Source organism: Vicugna pacos, chromosome 17, assembly GCF_048564905.1.
Source record: "Vicugna pacos chromosome 17, VicPac4, whole genome shotgun sequence".
In the NCBI taxonomy this organism is placed as follows: domain Eukaryota; kingdom Metazoa; phylum Chordata; class Mammalia; order Artiodactyla; family Camelidae; genus Vicugna; species Vicugna pacos.
In genome coordinates this window covers 19,552,546-19,565,205 of record NC_133003.1, presented here as the reverse complement: position 1 = coordinate 19,565,205, position 12,660 = coordinate 19,552,546, and the positions used below count along the sequence as shown (strand labels likewise).

The window sequence follows — 12,660 nt, the reverse complement described above, 5'->3', positions numbered from 1 at the left end:
ACTGAAAGCAACTTTCCTTTTTGTTACCAAAGCTGTCTCCCCCAGGATCATACCCCTGCCCCTCCCTCAAACAGAAACCAATTACTCTTATCGAAGTCTCAGGAGGCAGCTGCAGAGAAGCAGCAAGAGCTGGTTAGAACCCCATGGAGTCCAAGATGGTGGAGGAGTTGACTTCCAGTGGACCTTGAGCCTCATTATACACTCATTGTAATATATTAGCATGCTAAGTGACACATCAGCACCATGACAGTTGACGATTGTCATGACAACTGGAAAAATGCGTACAAGGACTGAAAAAAACTAACAAGGGGCCTCCATCACACCCAGAACTAGGACATGATGGTGGAAGCCTCTCATAAAAGTCCATGTGGCCCGACACAGGCTGGAGGAGTCCCTACTGCCCATCTTGGCTGATGGCTCCCCACTCTAGCACCTTTTCCTCATTTGAGTGACTCTCCCCTTCTCCCTGCTCAAGCACTTTCCTTCCATTTCCCCTTCTGAGCAATAAAGCAGCTCTTCACTTCGTCCCTCTGACCCTGCCGTGTGAAATCTTTCACAGATGGTGGCAGAACCCACACTTTGGTGGGCTTCCTAATTTAGGGGTCCCTCCACCTGCTAACAGTCCCACAAACAAAACATCAGGCGAGGTGTAGGCCAAGGATTCCATGTCCACTCTCAAACAGAGTGGCCTGGCTCCCAAAAGAGAATGTACCCAGAGTGACTCCCAGTGAGACCACAGTGGCTCACTACGCAGAAGGGAAAGAGCCCAGATAGAGGGGAGACAATCCCCAGGCTGGACAAGCTGGAGCAACTCACCTCCAGGACATGCTGAATGTGGACCGCAGCTCTGGATGTTTTCGGCTCCAAATAGCCTCATCCCAGGGCAGCCGGCATCTGCCAGGGGGAGTCTCTCCCAGTTCCCTGGAGTGAAGGGAGCTCCAACAGCTGCTGGGGTCCCAGGAAAAGGGCAGCCCCCATCTGGGGTCAACCCGCCATGAGCTCCACCACTCCTGGGCTGGCTTTGTCAAAATTATTACCAGATGCACAGTGAGGCCAAACAATACTGAGACATTGGGGTTTGGAGCAGAGAAAGCTTTACTGCAGAGCTGAGCAAGGAGAATGAGTGGCTCCTGCCCAAAAACCGCCCAAACTCCTTGAGAGGTTTCAGGTGGGCCTTTTGAGCCTTTTTAAAGGCTCAGTGGAGGGCGTGGCATCCCAGGGTCTGTGATCAGCTGCCCGCAATTCTCAGATTGGTTGACAGTGATCAGTCCTTAGATGTCAGGAGGCCTGGGGGCTCCGTGCTCATGATCATTAAGTAGTTAATTTATTCCATTTGGTGGTGGTTTTTAGATTTGGCAAACTCAGGAAACATGCCTGAGATACTATTATCCGGGCCTTTCAGAGAGGAGTTACTGCAGACGATCTGGGGGAGGGGTCTGTCCTGGGAAGGCCCCACAGGGCCCTGCTGACTTACACTTCCCCCTCACCCCAATGTTTTTGATTGTGTAACCCTGTCAGTGAGAAATAAGCAGGCACTGCAGGTGGGTGTCTATTTATTCGTACATCACATCACTATACCAGTCCACTAATATATGAACGTACATCATAAAACATGTGACAAGAAAAAGTAAAGTGCAAAGAAAAATTAAACAGTTGTAAGGATATCGCCCCACTTCGGCAGATGGTCCGGCCTCAGCCCTCAGCTGTGTGGAGCCTTGCGGTGGAGTCCACTGTTCTAGAACCCGGGTTTTCAGCCTAATGCTTTGGACGGCAAAAGCCTCCACAGACTGAGATCAGGGGGTCTGTGTGAAATGTTCCGGTGAAAGGGCCATGGATTTCATGAGAGTTCCTCAGTCTCAGTTCTCTACAGAATGAACGAAATTTGTGTGTGTGTGTGTGTGTGTGTGTGTGTGTTTACCTAATGGAGGTGAAATTTACATTAAGTTAGCCATTGTAAAATGAATAATTCAACTTACATTTGGTGCATTCAGTGTGGCACAACAATCATCTCTAAAATATTTTCATCACCCTCCCCCCAAAAAACCCATACAGATTGTCAGCTGAGGGGGGCTGAAGAGGGATTTGAGGTGAGTTGCCCAACTGGAAAAATGCACGAGGAGCTGACATGGAGCAAAGTAGCCCTTTATTGCAGTACAAGCGGGTGGCGCACGCGGTGGGGGGCGGTGGCAGCGGCGGCGCTCAGCACTTTCTTCGTTTAACAAGATGGTGCCACCCGCATGGCGCACTTGTCCTGCTTTTATCTATTCTGCCCACACATTCGCGTTGTTCATTTCTTTGTTCCTAAGGCTTACAGAATGCTACTAGCGAATGCGTACCTTTACTTCTTTGTTTCTAAGGCTGACATAGCTGGCGCATGCGTGTATGCCCTCCTTACCAGGTGCAAGCTATTGTGAACTTTGGCCTGGGCCCCATGGCCTGTTCACTTAAGGCTACTGACACAGATTAAATAGTTGCTCCCCATTTCCCAACTCCCCTCAATCCTCATGGCTGGCAGCCACTAACCTCCTTCCTGTCTCTGGATTTACCTCTTCTGAATATTTCACATCAATGGGATTATACAATGGATGACTGAGTCTGAGTTTTTTAAACTCTGCATCATGTTTTCGAGGCTCAGATAGTGATTTTCACAGCAACCACGATGACAATGATTAGCAGGATGAGACAACAGCAACACACGCCTAAGCTCCTGTGCATGTGATTCTGGGCTGTGTGGAAGTAGAAATCCTCATTGGAGGGGGAGGCCTGGTCTCTTCTCTCCTCCTGGAAGGTGGTGTTTGCTGTAGGGCCCCAGAATGTGGGGAGGCTCTCAGCCTGCATGGGCTCAGAAAACCAGGTTCTGGGTAATACCTTCTTTTACTTCTTTGCATCTGCTGTGGCACTACTCCTTGGGGGAGAAGACATTTGAGACCCGAGAGTGGGTCAGCTTATTGTGGGAAGTGATGGGGACGTTGGTGATCGCACGACCAGACCTAAGCCACTCTGGGCACAAAAGCCCAGCAGACATGCCTCACAGTTGTCTCTGTCATGCGGCCCTTCAGGAGAGATTTCCTCAATCATAGGAATCTCCACCAACATAAATCCTTCCCTATAGCATGTCTTCAGAATCCGCACCAAGCTGTTCAGGATCCTTGAGATGTTTTTTTCTGTGAACTCAGGAAACTCAAAAGAAGGCTGGGAGCACTTCTGACATCTCTGGGAAAAGACTCTCATTTCACCTGGCCCCTGGATTCCCTCTCACTCCAGTGCATGTGGAAAAGGATCTGAACTTGGGTAGAAAATAGCCTCCGTTCCTCCCTTTCTCTTTTCCTCACTGCTTCTCACCCTCACCCCTCGCACCCTGATTTCTCTCTATCTGGGCATTTGTCCAGTCCTGCTACTGTTTTGGGGTAGAGTGTAAATAAGGAAAAAATCTTTAATGTCTTTGATGGTGGGCACCTTACTTTCTGTAATCTTCAATTTACAAGCATGAGCAGAACAAGAAAAGAAACAAGTGCACACGGTGAGAAATAAACAAGAATTTTCTGCAATATTACCGTCACATTCCCCACTCACCAGGCACAGGTCCATGCTGGTATTGTATCCACTCTGGCTTCAGGATGTTGGGAAGAAGGGTTTTGTCTAGTTTCAAGGTCCACATGTGCCATGGTTTCACTTCCCTAATTAATTCCTGGAACACTTGCTTCCAGACTTCTTCCATGTTCTGATCCTTCACTGCTGCCGTGGTGAGCTGGGCGCCAGTGTCTCCCAGGCTGTGGAGCAGGATGTGAAGTTTTTCACTTTAGAGAGCAAGAGTTCAGACCCACTCTCCCTTGGTGTCCCTGGACTGGGCTAGTAAACCAGGTCTTTGTCCTGAGGACAAAGGTCAGTTGATTCCGGTTCCAAGTTCAGAGAACAGTACTAGACTCCACAGGGAATCTTGAAAGAGACACAGAATGCATGGTTTCATGCAGCAGAATATAACCAAAGAAGGGTCCCGGACTCTGTCAGGAGGAGGGGATCTTGGTCAGGCTCTGCTGTTTGCCCACCTTTAACTGGGAACACACCTTATTACCTCTGAAGCCCTGTAAATGGTGGAGACAGGCTGCAGTTGCCCTTTCTAGTTCTAACCTTTGAAAATCGTTATCCATTGGGCTGCTGTGCCCACGATGTGGAAGGAGAGATGCAAAGACGAACACAGTCCATCCTGGGACCTCACCTGAATTTCTGCATCGTCGCTCTGGCACTTGACTCCTTTGCTTGCACCAAGTCTCTGCGGAACGGTGTTTCACAGACACTAAGCTGTTCAAGGCGATGCCCACGCCCACTCTCCCACCCATTAGAAACCAAAGCTGTTGCAGTCCCTGTGCCCTGGAGATGAGGCTACTAGGTCCCCATGTGGGTGGGAGGCCATGGCCACACCCAGAGGTGCTTCATCATCCCCTACTTCCTCCAGGAAAGGCTTGGGAAGGAGGGAGGAGAGTGGAGGGGCTGACTCCGTGGTGGGTGCTGAAGCAGGCGACAGCCCAGGCCAGGTGGGCAAGATTCTGAGTGTCTGCATCACACAGCCCCGTGCACAGACAGTCTGGCGCTGACCTGCGTCGCTGACCATCTTCCAGGAGGAAAGCCCTGCCCTCAGCGAGTCCTCCAGGCTGGCAGCCTCTGGCTTAGCTCAGGCCTGCATCACAGCCTCTGTCCTGGCCTCCCAGGCCCCGCGACGCTGAGCCACTCCCCACACTGCGGCTGCAGGTCTCTCCAGAGGCGGAAACTCCCACCTACACAGTGCTGTAGCAGGGCATTCGGATCCCTCGCAGCCCAGCCCTGCCTTCCCACCAGCCTCAGCTCTGCCAAGCTTATCCTCCCCCGAGTCCATACCCACCACTCCACCCTAAGCCCCAGCCCTTTACTCCGAGCCGTCCTCTGACAACTCCTGCCCACCCAGCCCTCCTGCCTTGTACTCAAGTCCATCCCACCCAGAGCACCTGCCTTCCCTCCCTCCCACGGCTCCTGCTCACCTTCAAGTTCAAGGGCCGCACAGTGCCTGCTCCATCGTCCACCTCCTGGTCCTGCCTGGTGTTAACTGAAGAAATTCCTGCTGGAGGAAGAAACCTCTGGAAGGGAGAATGGCCTCCTCCCTTTCCCCCTACAGCTGAACAAATGCAGGTGCTCTTCTGAATCATAAAGCTAGATCAGATAAGGTAGTGACCAGAGAATATTTAAACAGAATCTGTCCGACTTTCTAGTTGGTGTGAAATCTTGTGTGAAAATGTCATATCCAGTTCTGTTTCATTAAAACCACCTTTGAAAATAATTGTGAAAGGAGAGCTTGAAAGATACCCAGATAGTGTTTTGGGGTCATGTAAAGATTACCTTTAGCCTCTTACTCTAGTGAGAATATTCGAATTGAAAAACTCTGTGCTCTTAAATGATACACACATTTGAATACAAGTATTTAAGAGTGTGAGGGAGTTTGTCACATTTAGATTAACACAGGCTAAATGTCTTCTCTCTAACCATCATGAGTGACATCATTTACCTGGTTTTCCAGAGAATTCTGGGTTTCTGGGGTGGGGGTGGGGGTGCCAAGGTCTGCGAGACCCCGAGGGACTGCAGATAGCTGGCTATTCCATTCGCGAATCCCTGGGACGCTGCCAGTCCCAGTCCCAGAAGCTCTCATGGAGTTGGTCTGGGCATCAGCGTTTCTAAAAAGCTCCCGCCAAGTGGTTCTTATGTTCAGTTATGGTGGTGAAAACACAAGGAGGTGAAAGGGAAGGAAATCTGGAGAGATCATGGCCAGTAATCAGCCAAGACTTGGGAGACTGACTCACAGCCAGAGGTGTCCCTCCCTTCCGCAACGCAGTGGCAGAAGCAGCAAGCCTTACAGTCGGCTTTGGGGGGAACCAGTCCTAGGGCTGCCTTGTGGCCTCCACCTTCTGGTCAGACACCGGCAGTCTGAGAAGTGGGCTGCAGGAGGAAAGAGAAGGGACAGAAGAGGGAGAGAGGGAGGAAGAGGCGGGGAGGAAAAGGAAAGGAGTGGGGGGAGGGGTGGCCCTGGCAGCGTTTGGCAACCTCACAGCCACCCCCTCCCCGCCCTCCCCGCTGCTACACCAGAGTTCAGCTCCTACTAGAGTGGGTCCAACCTGGGCAGTCTGAGGCTGCTCTCCTCACCCTCCGATTTTGTTTGTCTGTATTACTTCGCTTAAATCATAAATTAACTGGATTTGGGGAGCCCTCTTAATCAATTTTTCTCTTTCAAATTCTCTTTTTGTGTTCCTGCCACCTACTATCAACTTCTGGACAGATTGGGAGAAGATTTATAAAGGGAGCGAGGTTACAGGGGAGAGAGTCTGGACTGGAAGGGCGGGGTCTTTGGTCTGGGGCTCTGACCCACTGTATGACAGTAGACAAGTCACTTCAGGCTTTTTGAAGATGAAATGTGCCTTTTTGTGGAAGGATGCTCTGCGTGCCTGGTGCAGAGAAGGGCCTTTAAGCCCACGTTGGTGTCTCGTCTGGTAAGCCTGACAAAAGCAATTTCCAGGACTTCATTTGGAACATCCTAAACTCTCACAGGGACCTATGCACTCCTGAAGTGGAAATTTACATGCATAAATAAGAGCTTGCATCACTGGCCAGGGCATGGCAGGGTTCTGTCTCCCCCTTGCGGGAACCAGCTAGAGCACACTCATCTCAGCTTCTTAACCCAGAGGCCATTCTCTTTTGTACTGGGTCAGGGCTCCGCCTGGATACTCCTTGACACTCTTGCTGAACACTGGCTGGGCTGTGGGTCAGCTGCTCGGAGGAGGCCATCTCTGAAAGCCTGGGACATGCACAGAGTTGGGAAAGTTTGAAGCGCCTGGTGCCCATGCTCCAAGCTGAGATGGAACCTGACAACACTGCCTTCTTGCTTCAGCTCTCATACTGTAAACAAGTGTCCTTTTCATGGTCTATTTGTGTCACGTTTTTTGAATTTTTGTGCTTTTTGTTGGTGATTTTGTCATTTAAAGTGGCCTGGAGGTGTCATGCTGAAGTGCTGTCTCGCGCTTGAGAAGGCTGCGATGAGCCCTATGGAGAGGACACATGTGCCCTGCGATGCACCCTGTGGAGAGGACACATGTGCCTGATGAGCTTCATTCAGACGCGAGTCACCGTGCTGGCAACTTGATTCTGGAACTCACAGGGAATACATTTTCATTGTTCTAAGCCACCCAGCTTGTGGTAGTATGTGAGGAAATGAATACAGGGGTTGGGGGTTGTCAGGGTGTTTAAACTCTCCTGGCTCTCCCAGCGGTCCTGAGGGCTGGGGCCACCTGCCTGCTTTTCCAACAGCTATAAGGGGCGGGGAACAACTCCAGCATATGGTCCATTCCTTTCTTTCCCTACCTACTCCCAATTCGTTATTTGTTGGAATGATGAGAAAAGACCCTCGTTATTTGTTGGCTGGACAATTTTGATAGCCCCTTAACTCATATTCTTCCCTTAGTGTTCTCTCTCAAAATTCAGCCTTTACAGAGCTGCCATAGAACTCTTTTAAAAATCCAGATGCCATCCCCTGGCAGGGCCTCCTCACTCTTCCTTGAACACGATCAGCTGGAGCACAGCTCACTCCATTAAGTTAGTTCTTCCTAAGTTGCCCCTCAAATGTCACCTCAGTAGGGAGGGAGCCCTTCCTTAATCTCCCCAGATTGAATACCAGCCCCTCCTCCCCTCCCACACCTTCTTTCCCTCTCACCATTCTGTTTGCCCTTTTTGTTTGTTTGTTTTTAAATCATGTCCTGACACAGCCTGAGTTTCTAGGAAATGACCAGTCTGAAATAGGAGGGGAGGAAATTTTTATTCACCGGAACAGTGCCTGGGTGCTCAATATTTCCTTGAATGAATATTGAATGAGTTCTGTCCGGATTCTGTCACTGACTTTCTATAAAACTATCCCAATTTGGAGTCTGGGGATGGGGCTGGAGGTGAAGGGGGTTGGGGATGGTCCTACAGTGGCTCTTATCACAGTTTTTAGAGGGCAATTATCCACGGTTTCTGGATCTATTTTTTCTCTGGGGGATCATTTCCATTTCCTCTCTGATAATTTGCCTCTTTTTCTGTTGGGTCTTGCTGGGACCTGTCATCATCCCCAATCCCCAAATAACTCCCTCTTTCAGAGCCCCAACTTTACTAAGAGCCTTTGGGTCAAGACAGGCCTCTTTTCTCTTTCAAATCTGGCCTCCTTAGCCTCTAGGATTTAATTCCCCAAGGAAATTGCTTTTTTTAATTTTTATTTTTTGGGTGGATAGGTTATTAGGTTTATTTATTTATTTATTCATTTATTTATTTTAATGGAGGTACTAGGGATTGAACTCAGGACCTCATGTCTGCTAAGCATGTGTTCTACCACTGAGCTATACCTTCTTGGAAATTGCTGTTTAAGTCAAATTTAATACAAACATCTTCCACTATTTTTCTTTCATTTTACACTATCCCTGTCCTGTGCTGAATGCAAGAGAGAGAAAACAACAAACAAATAAACAAAAAACCACTTTATAAACCAATTTAGCTCCTCCTTGAGACTGAGAAAACTGTAATAAGTCTCCTAATCAGTAATTCCTAACAGCAGAATTTTCCATCTTTGGGACTTTTAAAATTCCATTTGAACCTCTATTTTTATTAACATTCAACTGAGAATTTTTTTACTTCTCATTAAGACGACTTGCTCTCTATACTATAAACGTTCCCATTACTAACCATCTGTTTATTGTTTGAAATTCACCAACCCTTTGAGTTAAAATTCAGAGCCTGGACCAGGCTTATGTAATGAACAATCCAGAATGAATGTGAAACTCAGGGACTGGCCACAGGAATCCCTTCCTCGGCACAGGAGTTGAGGCAGCTCAGACAGTGGCACCTGCCAACTTCTGGATGGGATGTACTGGCTAGAGTGATGCTCAGGAGTGCTCGGAGGCCTGAGGTACCCGACAGCAGAGTTCCCAGCCTGCTCTGGCCATGAAAATGGGGGACTCCCAGACTGGGCGGTGGCCCTCACTGCTCAGTTCCTTTATCCTCTCTTGGGGCATTTTTATTTATGTTTTGAGGTGGGATTTTTTTCATAATTCTGTTGTTAATGGTGTTTTAAAAAGTGAAAACATAAATGACCATTATTTTAAAATAAATGTTATTATTAAAACATTTAACACAGCCCCCGCTTCTGTTAAAGTAATTAGACAATTAGTCCATCAGACTGAGGTGACTCCACTGCCTGGGTAGCTTTTGTAAGCACACAGAAAACTAAGCCAGAATTAATGCACTGGAATCCGAGAAAATGAAACTTAAGAACAACCTGTCCCAAACAGCCAACTGTGCTTTCCCAATTTAGGCAACCACGTCAGCTAGAGACAATCAAACAATTTCCTTGCTTGGCTGCCATGTCTTCTCTAAAAAGCCTCTCCCGCAGTTCCTGCCGGTGGAGCACACCCAGCCACTTTCACTCTGGTGCTGCCTGATTCCAGCTGGTATGTGCTCAAAGAAATGCTTGAAAAATTTGAATGTGCCTCAGTTTATCTTTTAACATTTCTTTTTGTATGTGAGATTCATCCGTGTGGTGCCGTGCTACAGTGATTTATTGATTCCCAATCTTCTATATTCCACTGAATGAAAATTGCAATATATTTATCTACACCACTGTGGTTGTCTGTGGGGGTTGTTCCAGTGTCTGCTTGTTATGAATAACAGGCTCTGCATATTCTTAACACATGTCTTCTTGTGCACCTTTATATGCCTTTTCGTTGAGTCCATAACCAAGAGTGGAAATGCCTAGTCAGAGGGTATGCACGTGCTAGCCGTCAGTAGATAAGCCAGTTTTTCAAAGTTTCTGAGTGTTGCAACTGCTCCAATCCTCACCAACACATGGTATTGTCATTCTTTTAAAATTTAGCCTTTCTGGTGGGCACATGGAGATAACACTATGATTTCTACGATTTAAATTTATGTTTCCCTGATTATTGTTAAAGTTGAGTACTTTTTCATAATGTTGATTGACCATTTGGATATTCTCTATTTGTGAAGTATTTGGGTCAAGTCTTTTCCTCACTTAAAAAATTAAGCTGTTTATCTTTTCTTTATTGGTTTGTTGGAATTTTAAAAATATGTTTTCTATATTGGCTCCTTTTCAGTTACATGTGTCAGATGTATGCCTCACCTTTCTACTTTGGGGATCTTTATAGCAATAAATGAAAATAAAATAAAATACTTATTACCTAAAATAAATAAAATAAAACCTAGAAGAAATGGATAGCTTCCTAAAATCATAGAACATTAAAATGGAACATTAAACCTTTCGCTGAGTGTTCCCATAATTATTAAAGAAAACTATAAAAACTAGGTGTAGGTTATATGATCTAGGTTTGTGCTCTAGGTAAGTTATACAAAACATTCAAGGAAAATGTAATTCCAATCTTACACAGTTTTATCTTACATGTCATAGAAAAGGAGATCACATTTGATAACTCATTTTATTAGTATAGTATAACTTTGATTCAAAAAGCAACCAAGAAGAAAATTATAGGCCAATGTCACCAAGAACTTAACTTATTAAAAAACAAAAACAAAAACAAAAAACCTGTGCAACAACAACAACAAAAAACCCCAGCCAAGTTAATCTAGCAAGGTACTTTAAAATGTATATTGACCAAGTTAAATTTATGTTAGGAATTCTTGCAATGCAAGAATGTTTTAACAGAAAACATATAATCATGATTCATCATATTAACATAATTTTCAGAATAAATGAAAAAAAAATGCAAGTAAGAAGCAGTATGCAGAAGAATCCATTTATGTAAGACAAAAAAAAAAATCTTAGTAAAGTAGGAAAGGAAGGGGATTACTTGGCCAGATAGAGTATCTAATAAAATCCTACAGCAAAATCATTCCACAAGGTGAAACAATAAAAGCTCCCCCTTAAAAATCAGAAATAAGACAAGAGTACTTACCATCATGAGACATGTGAACTTCTATTTAATTTTGTAATAGAGGTCCTAGGCAGCCCAATAAGTTGTTAAAAGAAATGGTTATAGGAATTGGAAAGGGAAAAAGAGAAACTTCCATTACTCATAGACAACATGATTGTTCACATAGGAAAAAAATTCCCCAAATAATCTAGAGATAAACGATAAGAATTATCAAGAGTTCAACAAATTTTCTGGATATAGGATGCATAGATCAAAATTACGTGCATATCTAGACACCAACAACAAACAATTAAAGAACAAACCAAAAAAACCCTTTAAAGTGACATATACAACAGCAATAATAAGAACCCAAAATTTAGGGACCTAAAAACAAACCTAACAAAAGATATTGAAGAATGTTATAGAAAAATTATATAACTCTATAAAAGATATTTTAAAAAACCCCGAATCTCACCCCATGGACCTGGGCCCAATGATTCAATTTTTAAAATGTCAATTTCCCACCAAATTAATCTACAAACTCAATGCAACATCCATCAAAACTCTGACAGAACTTTTTATGGAACTTGACAAGTCTGATTCTAAAATTTGTACAGAAGAAAGGGCCAAAATAACCAAGACAATTTTAAAGACAATCTTAAATACAATCAAGCTGGAGCAAGAATTCTCCCCACTAGATCTCAACACATTAAACACACACACACACACATACACACACATTACAGTAGTCAAGGCAATGTGCAAAAATTGCCAAATTTACTAGAATAGAAAAGTCCAGAAATTGACCCACCTATATCTAGAAATATGATACATGAGAGAAGTAGCACCTAAGATTTTGAGGAAAAGGTGGAGCTATCAATTTTTTCCAGGCCATCCAGTAAGTTCACCGGAACCCCTATGTTAATTCCCTGTGGATTAAGAACCTAAATATAAAAAGCAAAATTTCAAAACCTTTTCAACTACATGCTTAAAGAAGACACAACAAGATGAGCTGTACATTTGACTAAAACCTTTCGTTCATAAGACACTCTTAAAAATGGAAAAAAGAAGCCACAAAGTAGAAGCTATTTTTAACATACTTGCACAAAAGAAAAAAGGTTAACTGATAAATGAAGAATTTTTACAAATCAGTGATAAAAATATGAACAATCCAATAGAAAAATGACCTTCTCCTGTAGAAGGAATGGAGGTTCCTGGGTAAATGAGCTGATTCTAGCCCTGGGGCAGGGAACATACAAGATGAGCCAGGAGCATCTGGTAGTTCCAGAAAATAAGACAGTTGTCAAAAACAAAAGGAGAGGGCATGGCAAAGGGACGGGGGAACCAACCTGAAAGAGATCCCAATGGCCAAAGCTGGAACCAACATTTCTCTAGTGGGTGAGACACTATGCCAAGTTTATAAAGAAATATAAATTATCTAATCCTCTCTACAGCCCTGGGAGATTATTACTCCCATTTTAGAGATGAGAAAACTGAGGTTCAAAGAGATGAATTAGAAATACCTCTCTTGGCTAGGGGAGGGTATAGCTCAAGTGGTAGAGCATGGGCTCAGTATGCATTAGGCCCTGGGTTCCCCAGTACCTCCTCTAAAAATAAAAGGAAGAAATAAAACTAATTACCTCCCCTTCCTACAGCCCAGGTACACTGTTGGAAGATGAAGGCTGCCATTCATCCTATGGCTGGTCTCTGTATCCTCAAGCTCCACCTGGGACCA

The 12,660-nt window shown here is 45.2% G+C and overlaps 1 protein-coding gene across 1 annotated transcript; it reads right to left on the bottom strand.

Moving 5' to 3' along the window:
* Positions 1–2,631: 2,631 nt before the first annotated feature.
* Positions 2,632–3,794, bottom strand: RTP3 (receptor transporter protein 3). Its single transcript, XM_031686143.2, is given in 3 exon segments — positions 2,632–3,233; positions 3,236–3,315; positions 3,534–3,794. Coding segments are annotated over 3 exon segments (867 nt in total). The 5' UTR covers positions 3,719–3,794.
* Positions 3,795–12,660: the final 8,866 nt, after the last annotated feature.